Source organism: Pseudonaja textilis, chromosome 1 (genome assembly GCF_049901715.1).
Source record: "Pseudonaja textilis isolate UNSWEBS1 chromosome 1, rPseTex1.2, whole genome shotgun sequence".
NCBI classification, from domain to species: Eukaryota; Metazoa; Chordata; class Lepidosauria; order Squamata; family Elapidae; genus Pseudonaja; species Pseudonaja textilis.
The window spans coordinates 152,765,538-152,788,715 of NC_141990.1; the positions used below are offsets into that span (position 1 = coordinate 152,765,538).

Sequence of the window (23,178 nt, forward strand, 5' to 3'; positions counted from 1 at the left end):
TTATCTCAATTTAGCAACAGTATTCATACTATATATTGTACATCAGATCACTATTTTCCCCAGTAAGATCTTCTGATGTACAGTATTATGATGGCTTCAACTCATTTGTCATTTTCCTATACACTGAAGCCTTGTCTGTCTGTCTATCATCTATCTATCTATATCTCTCTATCTCTCTATCATCTATCTATCTATCTATCTATCTATCTATCTATCATCTAACTAGCTAGCTATTTTTCACATTTCTAAACTGCCTCTAAATGGTTTCTGGGGACTCTCACTGACTTCTTGTACTCAGTGACAACACAAACTTGCAAGTGTGATGAACAGTCAGAGTGCTATCAGTGCCCTGCAAAAAAAGACCTGATAGCTTCTGTTTGATTGAATCAGGCAAGCATTCCTCCAGTCACGCAGGGCAATTCCTCTTATTCTGTAGTCAGTCATGCATTCAGGGAGAACCTTCATTTGGCTGTCACGAAATGATCAGTTAACTGCAGCTGACGATCACAACCAAGGAAATCCATTTGACATAATCAAATATTTCTCCTGCCCTTAACCAGAGTGCATGGATGTTTTCAAAATACTTGAACTGCACATGTTTTCCTTTAGAGAAAGAGGAAGTCCTATGGCATGCTGAAGATGACTAAGCAGAACCTGCTGGCTTGAAATAATATCATGCCTGATTCTCCACAAATGAATAATTAAAAATAAAGTCTATATTTCACCGCCTTTTCTTGCATCCTGCTAGAAACACTTCTTTGGATGCAATCTTGTGACACTGAAAATATAATCAAGGGCACAATTGTGTGCTCAATCCTTGCTGTGGAAATCAGTGGTGTTTCTTTCCAACTAAACATGCATGGAATTGTTGTTGTTGTTGTTGTTGTTGTTAGTCACAAAGTCATGTCCGAACCATCACGACCCCATGGACAATGTTCCTCCAGGCCTTCCTGTCCTCTACCATCTTCTGGAGTCCTTTTAAGCTCACACCGACTGCTTCAGTGACTCCATCCAGCTACCTCATTCTCTGTCGTCCCCTTCCTCTATTGCCCTCAATTGTTCCCAGCATTAGGCTCTTCTCCAGTGAGTCCTTCTTTCTCATTAGGTGGCCAAAGTATTTGAGTTTCATCTTCAGGATCTGGCCTTCTAAAGAGCAGTCGGGGTTGAACTCCTCTAGGACTGACCAGTTTGATCACCTTGCAGGAGTCTTCTCCAGCACCATAGTTCAAAGGCCTAAATTCTTTAGCCATCGGATAAATGACCCATTTCTCCTTTCCTGGCATTACTTCCCATGGTGAAGTCTATCTCAGCTGAAGATTCTTCCTTCTAGACCAGTGGTAGTCAACCTGATCCCTACCGCCCACTAGTGGGCGTTCCAGCTTTCATGGTGGGCGATAGGGGTTTTGTCCCCTACTTTATAAATCAACATTACTGTGGAACCGGTGGGCGGTTAAAGAAAATTTTACTACTAACAAAGATACAAAAGTGGGCGGTAGGTATAAAAAGGTTGACTACCCTTGTTCTAGACTCAAGATGCAACTCTTCCACAACACTCAAATATAGTCCAAGATGAATTCTGATCAGAGTCAGCCTAGTAAAGTTTGAGAATTCCAGATTTCCTATCTTTGCCCAAGGAGTACACTGTGCCTGTACAGATATTCCCTTTTGGAATAAGCAGTGTTGTGTAAACCACCAAAACAAAGAAAGAAACAAAAAAGGAGAAAAAAACAGTCAGTCAAAAGCAGGCAGACAAACAGATTGGCAGGTCAGCAGACAGGGAGATGGTAAAAACTTGTTCTTTATTTAACAGGCATATATGCTGCTCTAATTTTCACTGACTGAGCATTTATGTATGTACCTATTTTATAAAATAAGCTTTAAAATTATACATAAAGGTCAAACCAAACTAACTCACAGTTCCATGCTCTGGACAATAAACAGATTACATATGCCACTAAAAGGGACACTTTATATCACATCTGTCCCCTAAATTTACTCAAAAGCCAAGTTTTAATGGTCTTTCAGAAGTCCAGTGAAGTAGAAACCATATGAATGGTTGGGGAAATGAGATTTCAAAGAAGAAGAGCAGCTGAAATCTGCAAGATGGCATTTTCTGAGTGAAGAGAGAGACAAAGGGAAACTCTTTCACCTGATTCTATTGGATGAGTAGATACAATTGGAACAAGGCAGTATGAGTTTTTTTTAAAAAAGACACCCAGACTCTAAACCTGATCAATACTCTCCTCTCTGGAACAAGAAAGACAATCTTCCTTGAGTCAGATTGCTTCTGAGGCAAAACCACACAGCCTTGTTGGGATTAAGTTTCAGCTTGTTCTTCCCTATCTACATGTTCTCAGCCTCCAAACACTAGAGTAAGAAGTCTCAATCATCCAGGTCATGGTTGTCCCAAAGGTGCTTTTCCAAAAGGCAACTGGACTTTCTTGGTAACCAAGACAGCACACTTATCCAGGATTGTCTTTTGGAAAAACACTTTTGGGACCAGGGTACGATCTTGATTGCTTAGAGTTGAAAGGCAACGTTCAATATTATCAGAATAATGATGATACCTGACCTCATACCAATGAATCATCTCTGCCAGCAATTCTATATTGATGTGATATTGGAGTTGAGTAGCGTGCCAAACTTGGTGGCATCCTACAATCAAGATACACAGAGATTGACCTCTTCCTCCAACTACTACCACTTGAGATAGAGAAAGAGGAGGATTTCTATTTATTTGATTTCTCAATCGCTTACAAGATAATAGGTATAAGTATAAACACAAGTAAGAATACAGGAAATAGGTACAAATAAATGGGGACAATAGAACAGGGACGGTAGGCACGATGGTGCACTTATGCACGCCCCTTCTACGTAAATGTATTTCACACCACACCTTTCCATCCTACTACCCTTGCAAAACTTCTGTGTTTCCACTATCTTTTATTCATACATTATTTTTTGTTCTCACTTCTCTCTTTTTGAGAAAATTATAATTTCCACTCAGCTACACCATTTTTGGTCTCCCCCTAACTGTCCACCCACTCACACTTTTTTTTTCATATATTTCATTTGCAATTCAATCTTAATTCATTTTCTTATATGGCCAAACCATATCTAGGTACTTCTTTTATACTGGTCATGTTTTATTCAAACCATATTCATTTGGAACTTGCTCATTCTAATCCTTACCTCTTCTTGTTTTACCCTAGTTTGTAGGCACCTGATTCCCATTACATTCTCATTACTTTTATGTTTCTCATGACATACCCACTTCTCACTTCCATGTATGAAAGGAGGTAGAATCCTACCCCACCCATTTAAAAAGCCACTTTCACTTCTTTCAATAAATAGTCATCTCTCAAAACAGACGGTATAATGCCCATATTCTTCTACAAGCATTTGTATTTCTTAAAATGTTTCAATCCATTTTCCTGTCCTTAATAAACATTCTACAAAGGTACACACAATTACCTATTTGTAAACATTTCATCATGTACGTATAACTTGCAATTGTTTATTCTATTTTCTCTGTTAACACAATTTTCTTACTCTTTCATACACTAATACTCAGATGCATGCTCTCATTTGCCTCATACCATCTGTCTAACATTTACTGCAAATAATTCAGGTTCTAAGCCAACAAGAGAGTATCTTGTATGAACAAAAAGTATATGCAGATGCATAATCCCTAGTAACACATTTCTAATGCAACTACAGGTATTCCTAAGACATCTATGCATAAATATAATGAACAACTAAGGGGACTTTACACTTCCTTGCCTTGTTCCCTGCTTAGCATTGAACCATTCATTAATTGCTCCATTTTTTTCCTCACAATGCTTTATTTGCATCAATTCTTACTGCATTCAGCGACCAATTTTCAATTTTATATTCATGTGAAACGTTTCATAATCTATGATTGCTCCAGCTACACCATCTACACCTATAGCATTACAATTTTTCAAAATTCTCACAGTATTCATGATTTCCTTTTCATAACCTATATTTCAATTCTATTTTTGTCATAATTTATTAATATATTAATTAATATATTACCGTGTTTCTCATATAATAAGGCCATGTCTCATTTTTTTTTTGAGCCCCCCAAAAATGGCTAGGCCGTCTTTTCGGGGGTGACTTAATTTCCCCCCCTTGCATCTTCGGGCGGGTGGTGATGGCTTGGATGTTGACCTCGGCGTTGGTGGGGCACTTCATATCGGGGTCAACGCAGGCAGCACCATATCTGGGTGTGCAACAAAAGTACTTCCTAATGGCAAGCCCCTCCCATTCCCCCCATTTCGCATGTTTTAATATAGGCCTTAATTTGGGGGGAGGAGCTTAATTTCATTTCATGCCTATAAAACATGCTGGGACTTCCTATTGGGGGAGGCCGTATTGTTGGAGAAACAGGGTAATATGAATCAATATATTAATATTATATGAATCAATATATTAATATTATATGAATCAATATATTAATATTCCCCCATTAATCTGTAAAATACTCAGCACATTGAGTCCACAACTCTGGACTAGAAGAGAAACCTGCTTCCATTATCTCAATTCACTGTAGTCTAACACAGGGGGCACCAACCTTTTGGACCTCAGGAACCAACAAATTCATAATTTTAAATCCTGCGGACGACTAATATGAATTTTGACTGGTGGCTTGCTGATGTTTTCCCAGGGTCTCTGCAGAAAGCAGCAGAGATCCTGGGAAAATCCCAAAAAAAATCTGCAGGAAAATTCCCCACCCTGTTTTCCTACTGATTGATCATTCTTTATTTGGGATCGCAGGACACCGTCTCCAGCTCCATTCTCAGAAGGGGGAGAGAGAGAGACTTTTGGCTTCATGCAAGGAAAGCAGCAGAAGTCTTTCTTTCTCTCCCACAAACTCCGCCAGAAATGAGTCTTTGTGAGATCTGTCGCACTGGTGCAGCCTCTTGGAGCAGGATGCCTTGCAGGTCCCAAAGACTAATTTCTGGTGGAGTTTGGGGGAGAGAAAGAAAGACTTTTGCTGCTTTCCTTGCATGCAGCCAAAAGCAGAAGAAGAAAGAAGCAGAAAGAAGCAGCCCGGTGGCCAGGCGAAGCACGTGGGTAAATGCGGCAAGTTCCACCCTCCACCCTTTCCACCCTCCCTTCATTACCTTATTTTGTTTGCAAAGCAATCTTGTATTCCCGCACAGCCTGGATTAATTGGTTGGGTGTGACATTTCTCTGCAGACCACCAAAATTTTCTCATGGACCACCAATGGTCCCCAGCCCACTGGTTGACGACCACTGGTCTAACATGCAATTTTCACCCATTTATGGCTTCCTATTTTTATACATACCCACAATGACTTAGATAAAAATTAATACAGTACTATGTGACATACGTTATAGCTCTTTTATTCATAACTAATTCTATATCCTTAATTACCTGTATGTATTCACAAACTCACACATCTTCATTCAAATCTATTCATTCCTCCCTTAGTTTTATAGACATATTCTTCCCCCCCCACTCCAATTTTTCTCTTTAGTTCATGTTACCTTTTACTCCACTTATATTCCAACTTATAATATTCCCAGTACATAGACATCACCTAATGGCCCAATAGTTGTTGAGCTCTCCAGTCCACATGGCTTAATTTAAAAGAAAAATTATGTAAATATATATTGAACAGAGGCAGGGGAGAAAAAGATGAATAAATGAAACAACTATGGAGTGGGGGCGGGGGAAACAAGTATTATTTTATATATAAGAAACCATTCAGCCTAATTTTTAAACTCATCAGTATACCTTGACTATAAAATCATACTAACAGTTCTTTCTATTACATCAGTAAAATGGCTTTTCAGAAAGCAAACACACATTATTTATTATTCCAAAATAATAATTCTGGGTTGTATTGTCTTGCTAATTATAGTACCGTAGTGTTTTACCGCTCCTCCATAATTCTTTCTGTAGAAATTACACCCATCATCAGGAGCCATGGTGATGCAGTGGTTAGAATGCAAGATTGCAAACTAATTCTGCTGACTGTTGGGGGTTCGATCCTCACCAGGCTCAAAGTTGACTCAGACTTCCATCCTTCCGAGGTTGGTAAAATGAGGGCCCAGTTTGCTGGGGGCAATATGCTGACTCTGTAAAACCACTTAGACAGGGCTGTAAAGCACTGTGAAACAGTACATAAGTCTAAGTGCAATTGCTTTGCTCAATCAAGCTCTTCTAACACTGTTTAGTAACGCAGAGAAGATGTAGACCAGAGGTATCAAGCACGTGGCCTGAGGCTGGGTATAACACACAATACTCCCAAGTTTGGCTTGAACCAATTTAAATGCAGCTGGGGAATATTTCACAAAATAAAATCTTAAAATAGTTAATATTACATTTTTAAACTAAATAATAATGTCCATCAATCATAAAAACAAAACAAAACCCTGAGCTTACAACTCACAAGGAGTCCTGGATAAGTGTGCTGTCTTGGTCTAGCTGCAGCAGTGCAGGTCCGGTCATTCAGCGTTGCTAGCCACAGATTGAACAAGAGCATCTTGTAACAAGACCTCCTTCTCCGTCTGTGCTGCAGCAGCATCAACCACCCCAAGCATACCTGGATGCTGCAATTAAGCTGAGGCAGCAAGCTTGTACCTTTTCCTACTCAGCAGGCAGGCGTCCTGCTAGGAGTAGCCCACCTGCTTTGAGAACCGATAATCTCCACTCCAACAAAGGAGCCCTTCCCTCCAAAGCAGGTTGAATTTATTTCTCTCCTTCCTTCAGAGAAAGTTTAATTAATATCTCTTGACCTTGGGCTGCACAAGGTCCGTGCTCATTACTAATGTTGTAATAAATTCCATTTTTAAGTTAATAATTAAATTTTACATAAGTTGAGAATATATCCAGAAAAGAAGACCAGAAGAAGGGGAGAGAATGAAAGAAGGGAGGGGATATAAGTGTTTTTTGATCATTCTTTTGATAAAACAATTTATGGGGAATGATGTCAACTTTCCAGCAAAGAGCATTATTTTTTATTTTTCTTACAGTTTTGTAACTATTTTGAAACTGTTCAAAACATATTAAAGCATACATTTGTATTCTTTTTATCTATAACTAGCTTCTTCTTGATTGCTATGCATTTATATAATATACGAATAAACATAAATTTTGAAGTCAAATTCAAAATAATACATTTATTTTTATGTATTACTCATAATTAGTTCCTTTCTGATTTAATGGGTTGATGTTCTTTTTAAAAAGATAGATATAAATATGTGGTTTTTGGTCAATAAATGCCTGCGGGGCTTCTTATGTAGGGTTTAGTGGTCCTTGTTTCTATCTGAGTTTGTCACCACTGGGATAGATGAAAATACTGGCCTTAGTTTTAAGAGTCTCCTGCAGAATTCCCAGCTAACGTTAAGTATAACGCCAATCAATTCTGACATATTTTCCCCCCAGATGCGATAAGAGCAACCGAAGTTCAGTCTTTCTACAGAAATGTGTGTTTTATGCAAGCTACCCACTCTAGAGACTACTTTGTAAGCCAACATTCTATCCCACCACATCCTTTAAGTTTCACTCATAGGTTTTCATCACATATTGCTCTATTTTCTGTAATACTAATTTATGCCAATATGTCAAAGCATATTCTCTGGCATTTGTTGCACTTTATACGTGTTGTGTGTGAAGTGTGTGTGTATATATTTAGTATACTGAATAAATCATAAGCTCCCCCACAAATGAAAATGACATAGAAGTTAAATTTGTCCCATTATTATATTCACTGTGAAACTTAGACATCCATACCATTTTAAAGTAAAATAAACAAAAAGGTTAATTTGTATTGTAACCAATGTAAAACTGTAACTTGTTCTTGTATTTATTCTACTTGGATATAGAGGGAAAACTTTCCTAGTACAGTATATATCTGAGTATAATAATGCAAAAACCAAGTTTTTTACACTGAATACAAGATGAATCTTTTTGGGGGGTTGTCAGAAGCGTTGTTTTATTCATTGTTTAATTAATGACTGGATTTGTACGCAGCATCAACATTATTTATCAACACTAGACATCTTTCAAAATACTAATCAGAGAATACCAAAGGTGCTTTTTCAAGAGGCAACTGGTCTTCTGGTTTTTCTTTAAAGACATTTCGCTTCTCATCCAAGCTCCTTCAGCTCTAACCAGAGAAATGCTCAGAACAGCCAGCTTAAAAGAAGGAGAAGGTAAGCAATCTGAGAAATCCTGTTCTGCTTTGTAGTATATTTCCATCCTCCTTTTTCTCTCCTGCAGGATGTCAAGCTTCAGCTTTATCTGGAAATCATAGCCTTTTGTCGGGAGCCTTTCCTCTATGAATAGCCATTTCTTGTGATGAGAAACAAAGTAAGCAAGAGGAAGTGGTTATCAGGCTTCAAACAGAGCACTCAGGAGTCATAGCACAGATATCAGTGACACTCTTGTGATTGCAGTATGCAGTGTTTCCACACACACACACACACACAAATTTGCTGTACACTACTAGAGTGACTGGACCCCCCTTAATTTCATTAACTGCCATCAGATCTGATTCAGAGGACAAATCTGAAGCAATCTTTCCTTATAAATTAAGCAGCCCCGCTCTTATAAAGGAACAGGGAAACCCCTGCTTATCAAAGCACGGGCAATTACATTTTTATCATTTTTGATCAGCACGTGGGCAAGGTATGCTGTTTATGCCTTAAAGCCATTGCCCATAACTAATCCTAAGGGGCTAGTCACAGGAAGCATCCCTGTAGTTAGTCCTCAACTTACAACAGTTCATTTAGTGACCATTCAAAGTTACAACAGCACTGAAAAAAGCGACTTATGGCCGCTTTTCAGACTTCCACTGGTTGCAGCATCCCTATGGTCACATGATCAAAATTCAGACACTTGGCCACTGATTCACATTTGACCGTGTTCCGGGGTCATGCGATCACCTTTTGTGGCCTTCTGGCAGGCAAAGTCAGTGGGAAACTTAACAACAGTGTTACTGCACTGATTCACCTAACAACTGTGGCAAGAAAGGTCACAGAATGGGGCAAAATTCACTTAACCAATGTCCCAAATTAGCAACAGAAATGTTGACTGAATTGTGGCCATAAGTCGAGGACTACCTGTACACAAGTGAGGTTTAGAAAGTTGCCTATTATATAAGAATAACTATTTGCTTAAAACGCACAGCAATCATACTTCATTAGTCTTTAGGAGATTCTGTATATATCACACCTTTGGGAAACTCTCTTTATGCCAGCTTGATTTAAAAGAACAAGAAACAATACGTCCATTTGAGTAGTGAAGATGGCGGTTACAAGCTTTTATGACATACAGAGATTATTATGAAATACTTGACCCTATCAGCATGTCTACTGTCCGTTTTATTTTCACTATGACATTTATTTAGCACCATTGGAACAATGGCTCCACCCCACCTCACTCACTACATAGGTAGCAAAAAAACCTGGTGATATTAAAAGATGTGTTGGAATCATTTACAATTGCAAAGTAAAGTAAACAATCTTGCTAGAGGATTTTGCTAAAGTTGCTAGATTTTGCTAACCTTCTTATAGTATTAACTTTTCAACTGAAGCCATTTATTTGTTTTCATCAATTGAAAATTGCTGCTGTAAAACTTGGATATGGATATTGAACATTTTGGGGTTTTTTAGCCCAGTGCTAGACATTTCTGGCATTGCTTTAATTCTTGTCATTAACTCCTTCCAAAGTTTGCTTGTTTTTTTAATCACAAGTTCATTGATGTTAAATACTCTTGATTTGCTTCTCATTATCCTCATAAATCCTCCTTCTTTTCAAAATAAACTCACCAGAAGAAATGTGAAACTGAACACGTGTGGAGAAAAAAGTTACACTGATCTGTGTTTTCTTTACTTTACTTTGTAGAAAGCAATTTGTAGTTGGAAAATCTGTCCTTCAGGTTTCAGACATTGTATCAACCAACCATTCATGCAGATTTCCACAATGTGCATGTTTTGTTGCCAATACCGATATTAATGAGTATTAATCCTGGCTTGAAGAATAAAGCCTTTATTGAGGATAGTCTATAGGTGTATACGAAGAGTATTAATGCAACAGTTTTGCTTGAGTTTGAAAGTAAATATTTTATGTCTGGAATTTCCCAGGGAGCATCCATCAAACTAATAAACAGTTCTAGTGAGCTGCCAGTGCTGCTTTCTCCAACATGACATCCTTAACACCCCCCCACCCCCGCCGCCAATTTTTTAGCCTGTTGACTTGGGATTGTGGGAGACAGGAGATGGTCCAGCAATTTGGGGAAAACCCAGGTGAGGAAATTGCGGGGGGGACGGGGACGGGGAGTCTTGTTTTCTGATCAGACAGTATTTTCACTAAACCTACGGCATCATAGTGAAGATGACTTTTCCATTTTATCATTGCTACTGAAATACAGCACCCTAGATCAATGGGCTCGCCTTACGAGGAGAGGAGAGGGAAAGGAAAGGACAGTTGAAGTATTGGCAAGCGTGAAGGAAACTATATCCTTGCATTAGATTGCTCTGGTCTTGGGAGTCCGATTTTAAACTTGAGTGAAGTCATTCTGCTTCTGCTTTCTCTCGCAACGTAGGTTAAAGAGTGTGTCAGTATGGGCATGTTTTCTGATGAAGGGAAGGAAGGTGTTACCGAGCGCCTAATGTTTGCTCGACTTCGGCTCGAGAGCCACGTGGAACGCGTCTTCTGCCATTCAAAACACGCATTCAAAACACACCCCTTCTGCACGCACTCAAAAGCGCTTTCTTGGACTCCGGGCCGCCCGTCGCGCGGGTCCCACGGACCCCTGCAGCAAAGGCGGCCCTTGAAGCTTTGCTCCCGCGCCGCGCTGCGCCGCCTCGCCAAGAGTACGGGGGCCGCCGGCTACACGGTTGAAGGGCTGCAGAAGGGGCCGAACGATTCCGGGAGGCATCCCTGGCGCAAGAGATCCCAGCGGCGATTCGAGAGGGTTGTTGTTGTTGTTTTGCAAAGCCCCGGGGGCGGAGTGGCCTCCGCTTCCTTCTGCGCCTGGACAGTGGCTCCTCGCTCCCGACCATCTTGAGGGAGGGAAGCTAGCTGGCGTCTTGCCTTGCCTTGCCTGCCTGCCTTTCTCCCTCCCCGAAAGCAGCTGGGCTGCTCGGATAACGTCATCGCTTCCGCCCAGCTTCCTCCTCCTGTTGGCGGTGGCGCTAAGAATCCAACATGGAGTAAAAAAAGAGGCAGAGATGGGGGCTCGGACGGGGCCGCCGGCTGCAGCACCATCCGGGCGCGTTGGCCGACGCGGCGCCCCGCTGCCTTCCCGCGCGCTGAGCGCCCTTCCGTCGCAGGTCTCGTCTCTCTGGCAGCCCTCCGCTTGGCAGCCAACGAGGCCTTAGCAAGCTGCCTGGCTTCCTTCCTTTTCCCTCCCCATCCCTGCCCCCTTCTCTCTTCGCCCCCCCCCCCCTCCGCCCGCTTGCTTTTCAGCGAAGCTGAGGCGGTCTCTTTTCCCCGCATCCTTCGAACTCGGTCGCCTCTTTCTCTCTCTTTGCCCTCGATGTGAAGCTGAGGGAGGGAAAAGGGGGGGAAGAGGAAAAAAAAAAAGGAAAAAATGAAGAGGTGCAGCCCGGCTGCCCGCGGCGGAGGATGAGTTTTTGAGAAGGAGAAAATGACCGAGGAAACCCATCCAGACGAGTAAGTGTCCAACGAGCTGAGGGGGGAGGGAGGGGGAGGGGAGAGCACCATGCTTGTAAACATCTGGCGAGGGGAGGCGCTCGGTGTGGTCGTGGCGAGCTTTTCCCCCTATGGCCCGTCTTGCCCCCACCCCACCCCGGTGCCCGGGCGAGCGCAAAAAGAAGTGCAAGCTTTGCGGTTATCCCACGTCTGGGTCGCCTCGCCCGGGAGCCCTCGGCTTCCCTGCGCCCCACACTTCTCGGCGTTGCTTGGAAAGGTTGGCGCAGGGCGCAGAGCGCCCCAGTTCTGCAAGCCCTGCTGGGTTTGGAAGAGGGAATGTGAACCAAGCTCCTTTCTGGCAAAAGAGGGGGCCTGGGGAGGGGGGCTGAGAAGGCGTAGAGAAGTATTGATGGACTTTTTTTCGGGATCCGTCCAAGACGGGCTTCCCCCCTCCCCCTTTTTTCTCTGCGTTCCTCCTCTTCATGCTGCTCGCTCTGTAAGCTGGAGGGTCACTATTGATGCCAGCCCCCCCTTCTCTGTTTCCCCCTTCACTTCTCCCCTGCCTCGTTCTTTTTTTTTTTTCTTTTGCAGCATTCACATCCGCCATTTCTTTCTGTTTTTTTTTTCTTGACTTGCTCTCATTTGCATACCACATTTCCATTCATAAAAAAACCACCATTCGAGGCCAGGAGTCTGCTCGGACCGTGGGAGAGAGAGCGAGAGCTATCTCGAGGAGTTGGGGGTGGGGGGCAGAAGAGGGAGGGGAAAGGTTTGATCGCTGTTGCAAGGCGGCTTCGGGCTGCCAGATGGGGGGAGGGAGGGAGGCTTCGGGTCTCTTTTCTCCTCCACTCCCTCCCCGCCCGGTGACGGCGGGGGGAGAGAGCGGATCGCCACTATGCTTGCCTGGCTGGGCCTTGGCTGACTGAAGCTGGCCTGTGGAGGGGCGGGGGTGGAATAGAATTTTAGGGCACGGCCGCCTCGCTGCTCTCAGCGCATTGTTAGCCTTGCAGCCCGTCGGCACCGCGGCTTGTTGTGTGAGTCTAAACTGAAGAAATGGAGGTGGGCGGCCAAAGGAGACAGCGGCAGAAACCATGAAATGACCGTCTTTCGCCCGCGAAAGTTAGTTAACTTCCAAGCAAATCCCTCTCAAGCGTGCTTCCAGATTACACTTAAGCTCCCTGTTACCGCGCCTCTCCTTTGAGGCACGGCGTTTTATTTATTTTTTAAATTGCCTGGGTGGCGGGGTGCGGCTCCCTGGGCTACTGGTGGTTTTAAAGGTGACCCAGCTCGCCCGCAAGGGCTATAAGTGCCTCTCGCCGTCTGACTCGGGCGAAGCTGTTTCTGCTCCCTACGGCTGCATATGGTTGGATTCTTTTTCTGCCTTTTTTTTTTTTTTGTGAATAAGACAGGTTCCCGTTGTTGTCACATGATCGTGACATTCATAAATCCGGTAACCTTCAGCCTTCGTTCATTCACTAGCTCGCTCGCTCGTTCGCTTGCTGCCGGCCTGCCCTTACCTTTTTTTTTTCTTGAATTGTGGGGGGAAAGATTAGGATAAATGGATTTGCTCTAAATAGTGCTTCTCCACGAAAAGAAAACCATCTCTTGCATTCTGGAAATGGGAAGTGACTCACAGTTTCTCTCCCCCCCCCCCCTCTTATTTTTCTAATGTAAGGGGATGATGATGAAGGTTTAAAATGAACATCCGTGGAGAGGATGTAGCTGTTGCTAATTCAGTTTTGTGGAAAGGGGGTGGGGGAGGGGGAGGGAGGGTTGTAGAGCCAGAAAGAGCAACTCTTCCATAAATGCCTTTGCCGGTTTATGGCCGAGCATGACAAAGATGGACTATTTCAAAATAGTTTAGACTGCTTCAATATTCCTTGCACCTGCAATCTGTATATAATCAGCAGCTGCCACACAGCTGTGAGCCCAACCTTGAAAAGCACAAAAAAATAAAGAACATGGCTGGAAACGGCAAGGCCGAGTTTGCTTAAGCTAAAAGGCAGGTCATTAGTTTGTGTCTTGTGGTATGGAATGTTTTATGGGTGGCTCAGTATACTGTATGGAAACCGGGCTAATTTGGTGAGTAATGATAAATGTAAGATCCAGTTTGGTGCAGTGATTAAGGCCAGGAGACTTGAGTTCCAGTCCCGCCTTGGGCACGAAGCCAGCTGGGTGACCTTGGGCCAGTCACTGTCTCCCAGCCCTAGAAAGGAGGCAAGGGCAAACCACTTCTGAAAAACCTTGCCAAGCAAACTGCAAAGACTGTACACTTCGTAGTTATGGCAGCTGCCAGGAGACAAACACTGATTTGAAGGCAACAACACACAATTAAATGAACAATCAGTACTATATTGTGTGTGCACAACCCAAGTGAGACAAAATGGGTTTTGACCCTGAAATACGGATGAAACGGTATTAGGTCATATTGTCAATGGCTATTCAGTGTTTTCACAATGCAATTGTATTTAGGTTGCAACTTGCATTTCTCAGAGGGCTTCTGGACATAGTGACTTGGGTACATGATGCTTGGATAGGCATCGGGCATAGAATAGCTGTTTTTAGACTGGCTGTCCTAGTTTTTCTTAGAATGGGAAACTGAAAAAGCCTCATAGAAGAAAACTTTAAAATCCTGGCTCTGCAGTGTCTTGGCAGCACTGTATCTTCCTCTTGTTACTTCCCTCTTTCTCTCCCCTCTCCCTACCACCAAAGTGAGAAATATGGAACAACTGGAACTATTGAGTTGAAGAAAAGCTCCATCTTGAGTTCATTTCGTGACTGTTCAAAGTTACAACGGCACTGAAAAGAATGACTGATGAGCATTTTTCACAGTTACAACCCAATCATGTGATCGAAATTCAGGTACTTAGCAACTGGTTCATACTTATGACCATTGCAATATCCCAAGATCATGCGATCACCTCTTTTACAACATTTGGACAAGCAAAGTCAATGGGGAAGCCAGATTAACTTAACTGGGTTGCTAACTTATCAATTGCAGTGATTCACTTAACAACTGTAGCAAGAAAGGTTGTAAAACAGGGCAAAACTCACTTAACAAATGTTTTTCCCTTAGCAATAGAAATTTTGAGCTTGATTGTGGTCATAAGTTGAGGACTACCTGTACAGAAACCTGTGAATAATACCTTCAGCAAGATGTTTATGTTGTATTTTATATTTTGGTGAAACACACAGGTTTGGGCAACATCGACAAAATATGCTGCATGTTTTATGGGGCCAAGATGACTGCAAATCTCCTTGACCCTTTTCTAGGAGGCACTTTGACACAAACCTGTTTGGCAGAGATACAAGACGAGGATATAAACAATAGCCTAGTCATTTCCACCTATGGCAAGAACTATTTTAGTCCTGGCAGCAGGAGGTTAAGAGATTTGTCTGCTGCAAACCACAATTTTTAGCATTTGTTTATAATGTAGATAGGACATGCTGTAATAAAAGCATACATATCCAACTCCCAGAAATGGTAAAATTAGGATGATGTATAACAACAGTCATATTGACAATGCACAATGAACTATGTTGCAAATGGCTGGTGGGATTCAATTTTTTTTTACTACCGGTTCTGTGGGCGTGCCTTAGTGGGCATGGCATGGCTTGCTGGGAGTGGCTTGGTGGGCATAGCAGGGGAAGGATATTGTAAAAACTCCATTCCCACTCCACTTCAGGGGGAAGGTTACTGTAAAATCCCCATTCCCTCCCCACCCCGCTAACCTGCTTTCCAGCTCCATTCTCCTGTGCAGGGCAACAAAAGAAGACCCAGCCAATCAGCTTGGATTTGGGAGGCAGAGAATAGATGGGGGTGGGGCCAGTCAGAGGTGGTATTTGCCGGTTCTCTGAACTACTCAAAATTTCTGCTACCGATTCTCCAGAACTGGTCAGAACCGGCTGAATATCACCTCTGGAGCTATAGCTATCTTACATTGTGTGTATTGTGGTTTGGGTGCCATAAACATGATTTGAAAACTTAAAGTTATCCCCATTTGTTTTGCTTAAAGTTTTAGCCACCAAACAACCATTTCTTGCCAACATTTTCCCCAATGATATGAGGATTTTGAAGGTTTAAACTGAACACAGATAGTCCTCAACTTACAATAGTTCATTTAGTGACTGTTCAAAGCTACAACGAAAAAAATGACTTATGACCATTTTTCACACCTCTATGACCATCGCAGCACACACACCCCCAATCAAAATTCAGATGCTTGGAAAATGGTTCATAGTTATGGCCTATTGCTGTGTCCCAAGGCCATGTGATCCCCTTTTTGCGACCTTGGGACAAGCAAAGTCAACGGGGAAGCAAGATTCATTTAACAGCCATGTTACTAACTTAACAACTGCAATGCTTTGCATAATAAATGTGGCAAGAAAGGTCGTAAAATGGGGCAGATGCTTCACTTAGCGACAGAAATTTTGGGCTCAATTGTGGCCTTAAGTCAAGGACAACCTGTATGCATCTGCAGCTAGAATATATGCTACATCGTTGTTGCTCTTCCTGTTATTGCCTTTCATAAACCAAATCTTTCTATTCCAGGATATCCACCATGTGAGCTTGATCTTTAGTGTGTTTTGATCTTTAGATGCAATGTATTATAATCGGTATTATAATTGATCTGTTATCACTGACTGTAGCAAACCTCTGGTGGTGTACATACGTTACAGGACATCATGTGGTATGACTTGGGCCATTTCATTTACCCCCCCTTACATTGTAAGTGTGCAAGGTATTTCTTCTCTGTATTATGTCAGAGGAATTTGAATATTAATTCTTTAATAGCTTAGTACAGGTAGTCCTCGACTTACAAAAGTTCAATTAGTGACCGTGACTTAGGGGCATTTTTCACACTTACAACCATTGCAGAGTTCTCGTCATCACATGATCAAAATTCAAATGCTTGGGGACTTACTCATATTTACGATGGTTGCAGTATCCCAGGGTCATGCAATCAACTTTTGCGACCTTCTGACAAGCAAAGTCAATGGAGAAAGGAGATTCGCTTAAGAACCGTGTTACTAACGTAACAACTGCAGTGATTCACTTAACAACTGTGGCAAGAAAGGTCATAAAATGGGGCAAATGCACTTAACAAATGTTTCACTTAGTCACAGAAAATTTAGGCTTAATTGTGGTCGTATGTAGAAGACTACCTGTATTACCAACATGCCACTTAAACAGTAGGTTAGAAAAACGAGATTATTGGTCAGTTTTATTTCCTTTTCTGAAAAAAAAAATGTTTATTACTTGGCCAGGATGTTACCATCTTGAGTAGGGTATTTCAAACTGTTCCACAGAATTTTATCAGCCAGTTTTCTATCACTAAGAGCTGTGCCTTTCAGTCAGGTTTTGAGAGCACCTCGATACATTAACTAATGGTTCCACTGCCTGAAAAAGTTTGAATATCTCTGCCCTATAGCACTGAGTATATAAATCTTAGCGAGGAATCCCAGTTGATTGTCTCAGCACAACTCAGTACAGCTATGTACTATGTTGTGCGCCATCTGGAGCTGCCTTTGGTAAGATGGACAGCTACATAAATTTGATTAACAAAACTGTGTTTTGATATTTATATTTCAGCCACCGAAGCTGAACCACTGAAATGTGTCAAATACTAAAACATTTTGAAGTCAGTAACATATAACATAGACATAGGACTAAAATATTGCAGTTGGAAAAATATAGAAGTCTAACGTTGTTAATATCACTAAGGCAACAATGAGGAAAATATATAACGGAAGAAATGTATGCATGCCTTAGTAGAAAGTCCTATTAAATACAGCTCAATTGTTTGCAGATAAATGACTATAAGATTGCAGAGTTTAAAAGTCCCTTCTGTGGCCCTTGCAGTGTTTATGCAAGTTTCCTGGTAGATATTTCGGTGATATATCTTTTATTACCTTCAAATTGTGATTGTCATCCAAGCATTTAATTTGGTGTTTACCATTTCATCTATCGCCTTTCCAGCATAAAATTAAATGTCAGATTGCAATCCAATCCCACATCTTATTTCAGAGTGACACTCTCAGAGTCGGTATATTCCTTCAAAACAAACAAACATCAGTCCTGGACAACAAAACTAACCTTGGTTTGTGCTTTAGGGCAGGGGTGCCTTGGATTTCTTCAAGGGCCGGATCAGCATTGTAGTTCTCCATGGAGGGGTGGGCAGGAGAGACTAGAGGGATACCTGCAGCACTCTGCCAACCAAAACAGGGTGAGGGGGTGCATGAGCCCCCCCCCCCCCGTGGCCCGTTTTGGTTGGCAGGATGCTGCAGGAGGCCGCCCATGCCAAAAACTAGGAACCCCATTTTGGCTGCCAGAGGCTATTTCCAGGCCAGCCCCGCAGGCCAGATCGGATTTGGCCCGTGGGCCTTGAGTTTGACACCCCTGCTTTAGGATTTAACATAAGAAATTTTTAACAGGGCAAAAAATATAAGCTGTACTATTACTACAATCTGTAGTTGAAGATACAAATGAAAATTGAGTTGCATGCATTTAGATACTGGAGGATCATCAGTAGAGTTGTTATATATGTGTCTCAACAGTGTTTATGTCTAATGCTTGGCTGCTCATTCTCTTTGCAATGCAAATATACACTCAACTAACTTACCAGGGACCTCATGAATATCCCCTGCCTTGGATCCTTTTTCTGTAGACTATAAAGCTGCCCGGTGTAAGGTTTCTGTATGTGACAAGTACGTTCTTGCCCATGGGAATTTCCTGTGTGATATGAAAGAAGCATTACAAAAAAAATGGGAGAGTTTATCGAATGTATCTGAATTTGTACGCTTTTGGTCTTGAAACTTGCTATATATGTATGCTACTTTGAGTTGCTTGGAAGAAAACCAAGATGATATATAGGCTTTCCTTTGTGGGACAATGTATAGATGCACATTTTTAGCTGAAGTCCACTGTTAAAAAAAAAAAGTGAGTTTCCTTCTCCTGCCTGTGGTGGTGCATAGAAACTCTTCTAGGCACAGAAATCTGGTCTCTGATGGAATGTTTAATGTTCTGCACACCTCTATTGTTTTTAATGAGTAACACCTGCACCTAATAGCTTTGGAGTTGTTTTCTGTTGGAGAAAACGGCAACAACGTTGCTAAATTGCTGGGGGGAAGGTTTTTGTTAAAGGGCATTTGGGAAAATTTATTATTAAATCTTGCTTTTAGAATTCCTTGCTCTCTTTACTGGTATTAGATTTGCATCAAGTACCCAAATCACCTTAAATTAATTGCAAATTTTGAACATGGAGAACATAAGCCATTTCCAGCCTGGAGCCCACCTGATAGATTAAATGATTGCTTCAGGCCAACATGGATATTAGGTTGATAAAAATTCTAATTGAGCACCTCCGAAGACTCTAGAGGAGAAAGGTATTGTGAATAAAAGGCAACTAATGTAATGGCCGTGTTTTTTGAGTCAGTATCAACTCTTAGTGATTACCTGGGCAAGTTCTTGATGTTTTCTTGGCCAAATTTTCGAAGTGGTCTGGTTTGCTATTGCCCACTTCCTATATCTGAGAAAGAGGGGGATTGGCTCAAGGTTACCCAACTGGCTTTGTGCCTAAGGCAGATCTAGAACTCACAGCCTTTTGGGTTCTGCTTTGCTGTATTAACCACCACGACACCGAAATGAAGGATGGATGGATGGATTTGTGCCAAGGAGACTTTTTGGTCTGCAGGCTGAATGTACTTTATCACTTGCAGTGTTCCCATATTCTCTGCTTCTTACTGAACAAACTGTGGAATAGCCTTGAGTATGCAAGATATAGATATAAGCGCATGTAAATATTTGCACACACCCTCTCCTTATTAAAGTTTTATTTTCCTATCACACAACTGTAAGCTAATTATTATCTCAAATATAAATATTGGCCATGGTACTTATACTGATTTCAAGAAATTTTAGTTTGCACACTGTGAGGTTTTTCTCTGGGACAACAACTTTCCTGGCCTCATCTATGGTTTTACATTATATAATACAAGCAGTTAGAAGAACCAAGCTCCCTTGCACCATAGCTTATATCACTTAAGTCATAATTAGGCAAATGTCTTTGGTTTTGGCTTTGCTGATAAACAAGGGAGAAATGAGGAAGGAAATTGCTCTAAAGAACTGAATTGTGAAAAAAATGTTCTAAGGCCAACTTTTGATTCGGAAGCCAGCCAGAAAAATAATATTGTCCACTTAAGACCTGTGATGGCACAGTGGTTAGAATGTGGTATTGCAGGCTAATTCTACTAACTGCTGACTGCCAGGAGTTTGGCAGTTCAAGTCTCACCGGCTCAAGGTTGATTCAGCTTTCCGTCCTTCTAAGGTTGGTAAAAGAGGACCCAGATTGTTGGGGGCAATACGCTGACTCTGTAAATTGCTTAGAGAGGGCTGCAAAGCACTGTGAAGCGGTATATAAGTTAAAGTGTTATTGCTATTGCTATCCCAACAAAACTACTTAGCAATCTAAGTGAAGAGAATTATAGGCTTAAGTGAGTGTTTCCACTTGATCCTCACTTGAGCAGGAGCAGAGTGTGGGATGAACTTGTTTAAAAGTAGAGAAAATAAGCAATAACTATTTACGTAAAAAGGTAAATGTCAGAAACTCTCCTACCCAAACATACTTGACTTGCTTAGGGTATAATGAGATTCTGCTGTGCCTCAGAAAGTGAGTGAGGAAAAAAGCTTTTCACTGTGAATCCTTTAATGGACTCCCAATCTCACATGTGAAGAACAGATGTTTGGGTTGAAGATATGCTTGCTTATAGAAGTATTTGTTTGGGAATTCTAGTTAGTCATTGTACTGTGTAAAATGTACCTGAGAAGCAATGTAATCATGAAATTTAGTCAGAATAATTGCCTGTTGCTCTTTATAAGTTTGTAAATGCTATGTTGCTGCTATAGGATTATTATATTGTTCTAATGTTTTTAAAAAAATATTTTGTGCTTCTTTCAAAAGTAAAGTAGTTTAAAAAAAAAAAGTGCTAAAACAATGTAAAGACCAATATGTTTGCTTGTGAATTAAGAAAACGATTGAGAAAGCTCTTGGCTAATAGAAAACATCCAAAACATCTGCTGATAGAAAATCATACAATTCTTTTTTCTTGTTGTTTGTTCTTTACATTCATGTTTCAAATAAAATGATCTATGAGAGCTGTAGATATTAGCTGTCTTATTAAACTGTATTATTACAACCTACGTTCACAAATTATGCTTCTGAGTCTTTTTGACCACAACAAGCGGCACAAAGAATATACAAAACATTTGTTCTTAAGTGCCACACTTTGTTAGTGTTGTGTCTGAATCGGGCTTGTGGTTTGATTTCTAGTTCCCTTTCTAGCTTTCTTTTACGATGCTGACCTCACAGAAGCTCATAAAAATTGGATTTGAATTCTCAGAATTCCAGTTCCCCTTTCACAAACATTTAAGTGCTCCTATTTTTTCCCCCTCAGCTCTCTTTTCTCATTCTGAATACCAGCCTCCTTCTCACCAGGCTATTTGCAAGAGGATGCAAGAACAGTAGGATGATGTCGGTTCCTCCCACAAATACTTAAGCGCAAGGAAAAGGAAACACATTCCAAACATAAATAATGAATTGACAAGGAAAGCTTCTAGATCCCTAGAATGATAATGGGAACTGCTTAGGGCTCTGCAGTGACAAGTCAGTTCCAGACTGTTATCTAGAACAGCGGCCTTCCCAGTGGTGGGATTCAATTTTTTTTACTACTAGGTCTGTGGGTGTGGCAGGGGAAGGCTCCTGTAAAACCTCCAGCCAGAGGTGGTATTTGCTGGTTCTTTGAACTACTCAAAATTTCCACTAGCGGTTCTCCAGAACTGGTCAGAACCTGCTGAATACCACCTCTGCTCCCAACCTTTTGGGCACCAGGGACCAGTTTTTCCCTAAACCAGAGGGGGCCTGGTTTTGGTTGCTGCTGCATCCCATGAATGGGGCTTCACTTGTTTGCGTAGCCCAGTTTTTGGCATGCCAAGGACCAGTGCTGATCCACAGACAGGTAGCTGGGGACCCCTGATGTAGAAGGCCGCAAGAAAAGGAGGCTCTGTTTGGTTTACTGTTAATAATTATATCATCTGCAGAGTTGATAAGAGAAATAGGATTAATCACTACATGCTTGAAACCAGGTAAAAAGGACCAACGCTCTACAACAAGAGTTCGATATGTTCCATACAGCTTTTATTATGCTTTTGTGTCCTTAAACAGCACAGGCTGCACTTCTGCCCTACATGGATGAAAAGCAAGGCGCTGTCTTAAGGCCACCTCAGTGAATTCTTGGCTGAAGTGAGAGATGAATGGGGACTTCAGTATCTCTTAGCCAGTTAGCTTTTATCTCAGCTTTTTAAAAACACTTCAAAACCAAGATATATCCCTGGATGCATGAAGCTTCTGTTACACGAGTGGGAGGACATGCGCTTCAGCAGCTGCCTTCTACAGCTTTTTTCCCTTTGGCAAGAAGATATTTCATGCCCCACTTTCCTCATTGGTTCCAGCGTCCAGCGTTGGGCTTATTTTCATATTATTTCCGATGGCTTTGCAGCAGCAGCAGTTTTATCTCCCATTCACAGGCAGCGGTTCCTTATGAAATGTTATGAATGGCTTTGGAGTGGCGATTACTATCCAGCTCTATTTATCATCATGAGTTTTGGCTGTGTGGCTTGGACCCCCTGCTGTGTCCTGCTGTCATGACATCAGTCTCTGCTTTTAAGGCAGGAAACACAGTCCTGGGAAGTCTAAAGTGTGACAATTGTTGAATTGCCTTATCTCCAGGACAAAAATCCAGCTTGTCACTGACTGTTTAAACTACAGGGTGCCAAGAGGGCATTTGATTACGAAATAAAAATAAACACAAAATACATTTTTGTCTAACTTAACAAATCCTCTGAGTTTGTATAAATCGGTGGAACTCCTGTTATTTCTTTGGACTAGTGGTTGTTTCCACCAAGGTTTGTGGTAAAGAACATCACTCGCAAGTTTAGTGTGTGCTATACTAATTCAGTACTATGGTTTATGACACCTTTTAAAGTTTTTTTTCCTCTCCAAAAACAGGCATCATTGAGCCGTTCAGATTGTTTGAGTGTAAGCCAACATGGACATAACTTGAGCACCCCGTTTTCATTGATGGAAAGATGTTCATTAGAGAAAGGATGTGAGGAGAGCCAAAGTCTGAGGAAATCTCCCAGAATGGGAGATTTTGGGCACTCTGGCATTATGTAAGAGAAGAAATGGGGGGAAGGGGAGCAGAATGGATATGTAATAACTCTACTGAATACTGACCATTAGATAGTGACAGAATAGCAAGGCCTATCTGGGTAGCTTCCATGCACCATAGGGAAACTCATCATATAGCAAGCAATTCTTGAACAAATATACCTTGTAATTATAATGAAGCAGGAAGGATAATTTTCCCAATAATTTTATTAAATATTGTATCATACAAATAGAACTAATACGACTATATAATATAGAAACACAATTAAAAAATAAAAGTGTTGAAAAAGGGAAAAA

The 23,178-nt window shown here is 41.5% G+C and overlaps 1 protein-coding gene across 4 annotated transcripts in view; it reads left to right on the forward strand.

The window, feature by feature from the left end:
- Positions 1–10,758: 10,758 nt before the first annotated feature.
- The window catches only part of SPRED2 (sprouty related EVH1 domain containing 2), an 84,737-nt gene continuing 72,317 nt past the window's right edge, over positions 10,759–23,178 (forward strand). The window contains exon 1 of one of the 4 annotated variants that reach the window (XM_026712812.2): positions 10,759–11,677. In XM_026712812.2, the coding sequence (XP_026568597.2) occupies positions 11,652–11,677 (26 nt within the window). In that variant the 5' untranslated portion in view covers positions 10,759–11,651. The remainder of the gene's footprint in view (positions 11,678–23,178) is intronic. The other 3 variants (XM_087919307.1, XM_087919309.1, XM_087919308.1) reach the window with 3 other exon arrangements.